The 1,190-nt window shown below is 37.1% G+C and overlaps 1 protein-coding gene across 1 annotated transcript in view; it reads left to right on the top strand.

Moving 5' to 3' along the window:
- BCL2A1 (BCL2 related protein A1) overlaps window positions 1–372 on the top strand; it is a 71,656-nt gene extending 71,284 nt beyond the window's left edge. Inside the window, 2 exon segments of the mRNA XM_012558797.2 lie at window positions 73–157; window positions 160–372. Coding sequence (XP_012414251.2) covers window positions 73–157; window positions 160–260 — 186 coding nt within the window. The 3' untranslated portion in view covers window positions 261–372.
- Window positions 373–1,190: the final 818 nt, after the last annotated feature.

Below are 1,190 nucleotides of genomic sequence, written 5' to 3'. Positions count from 1 at the left end.
GAAAATGAAAGTTCTTTGCTTTTTATTACAGCAAACTTTGTTTCCACTGATGTTAAATTTATTCTCTTGTAGGAAAATGGCTTTGTAAAGAAGTTTGAACCTAGATCTGGCTGGCTGACTTTTCTGGAAGTTACAGGAAAAATCTGTGAAACGTTATTTCTCCTGAAGCAATACTATTGACTGAAAAGTACACTCCATATTGTGAAACCTGCCCAGTGTTCCTGACTCTTGCAAGAGCTATTGCCAACACTTACAAATAAACAACTCGATGATGTAACTTGACTTCCCAGAGTTACAGAAATTTTGTATATTAATAATAAAATTTTGTATGATTTTACCATTTTAATAATAAACTACGTGTTTGTTTCTGTATATAATCTGTGTCCTACTTTTTTGGCTCTTCCTGGAAGTCCAGCAAAAGGGTAAAGCAAAATACAGGAGTCAGATACTGAATTAAGGGGATGATGAGCAATCTTAACTCAGCAAATTTGGTTCCAATATGGGAGCACTGTACCTTGTTCTAGATCTCTCACCTTTCCTTTTCCTCCCACAATGCAATCTCTTGGGGCTCGCATTACCTTTCCTAAGAAATTGTTGATCGACCTAATAAAGAAACCAGAGCCCCTCCCTCTCAGCCATGTGCATTATCACAGGGGATTTTAGTTAATTAATGCTTTACTTCCGAGTTGTAGGTATTAATGATGGGAATTAAGACACTTGGACAAGTCAGTAGGCAAATATTTTTGATACAGGTAGCTTTGGCATACTTCTCAAATCACATCTGAGAGGCAACTACCTATGCCACCTGGGGTTTGTGTCTATTGAGGGCAGGGTAAGATTCAACATTTTCTTTGACTTCTTCCTGCCAGGTAACCCCCCTCCTGCACCTTAAGTTTTAATTCATTTTTGCTTTAATCAGAGTTAAGTGGTGGGAATGAATAGTTATGAATGGACATAAACAGGAAGTATGTTTACCAGTGTTTCTACCTGGAATACATTTGCACAAGAAACTTCAAAACAAGGCTCTCCAGTGACCTCTTTAACAAAGTGGCATTGAGAAATCAGTGACTATTTCTGGTTTGGTCTATGAGCTGGACTTTCACACTGTAGTTTGCTGTGTGTTCTGTTTATTACTTTACTTTAAAAAAAAAAAAAGACTTTTCTAAATCTCACCTTTTGCTTCATGCCAT

This window comes from Trichechus manatus, unplaced genomic scaffold, assembly GCF_000243295.1.
Source record: "Trichechus manatus latirostris isolate Lorelei unplaced genomic scaffold, TriManLat1.0 scaffold00186, whole genome shotgun sequence".
In the NCBI taxonomy this organism is placed as follows: Eukaryota; Metazoa; Chordata; class Mammalia; order Sirenia; family Trichechidae; genus Trichechus; species Trichechus manatus.
This window is presented reverse-complemented; position numbering and strand designations above follow the sequence as displayed.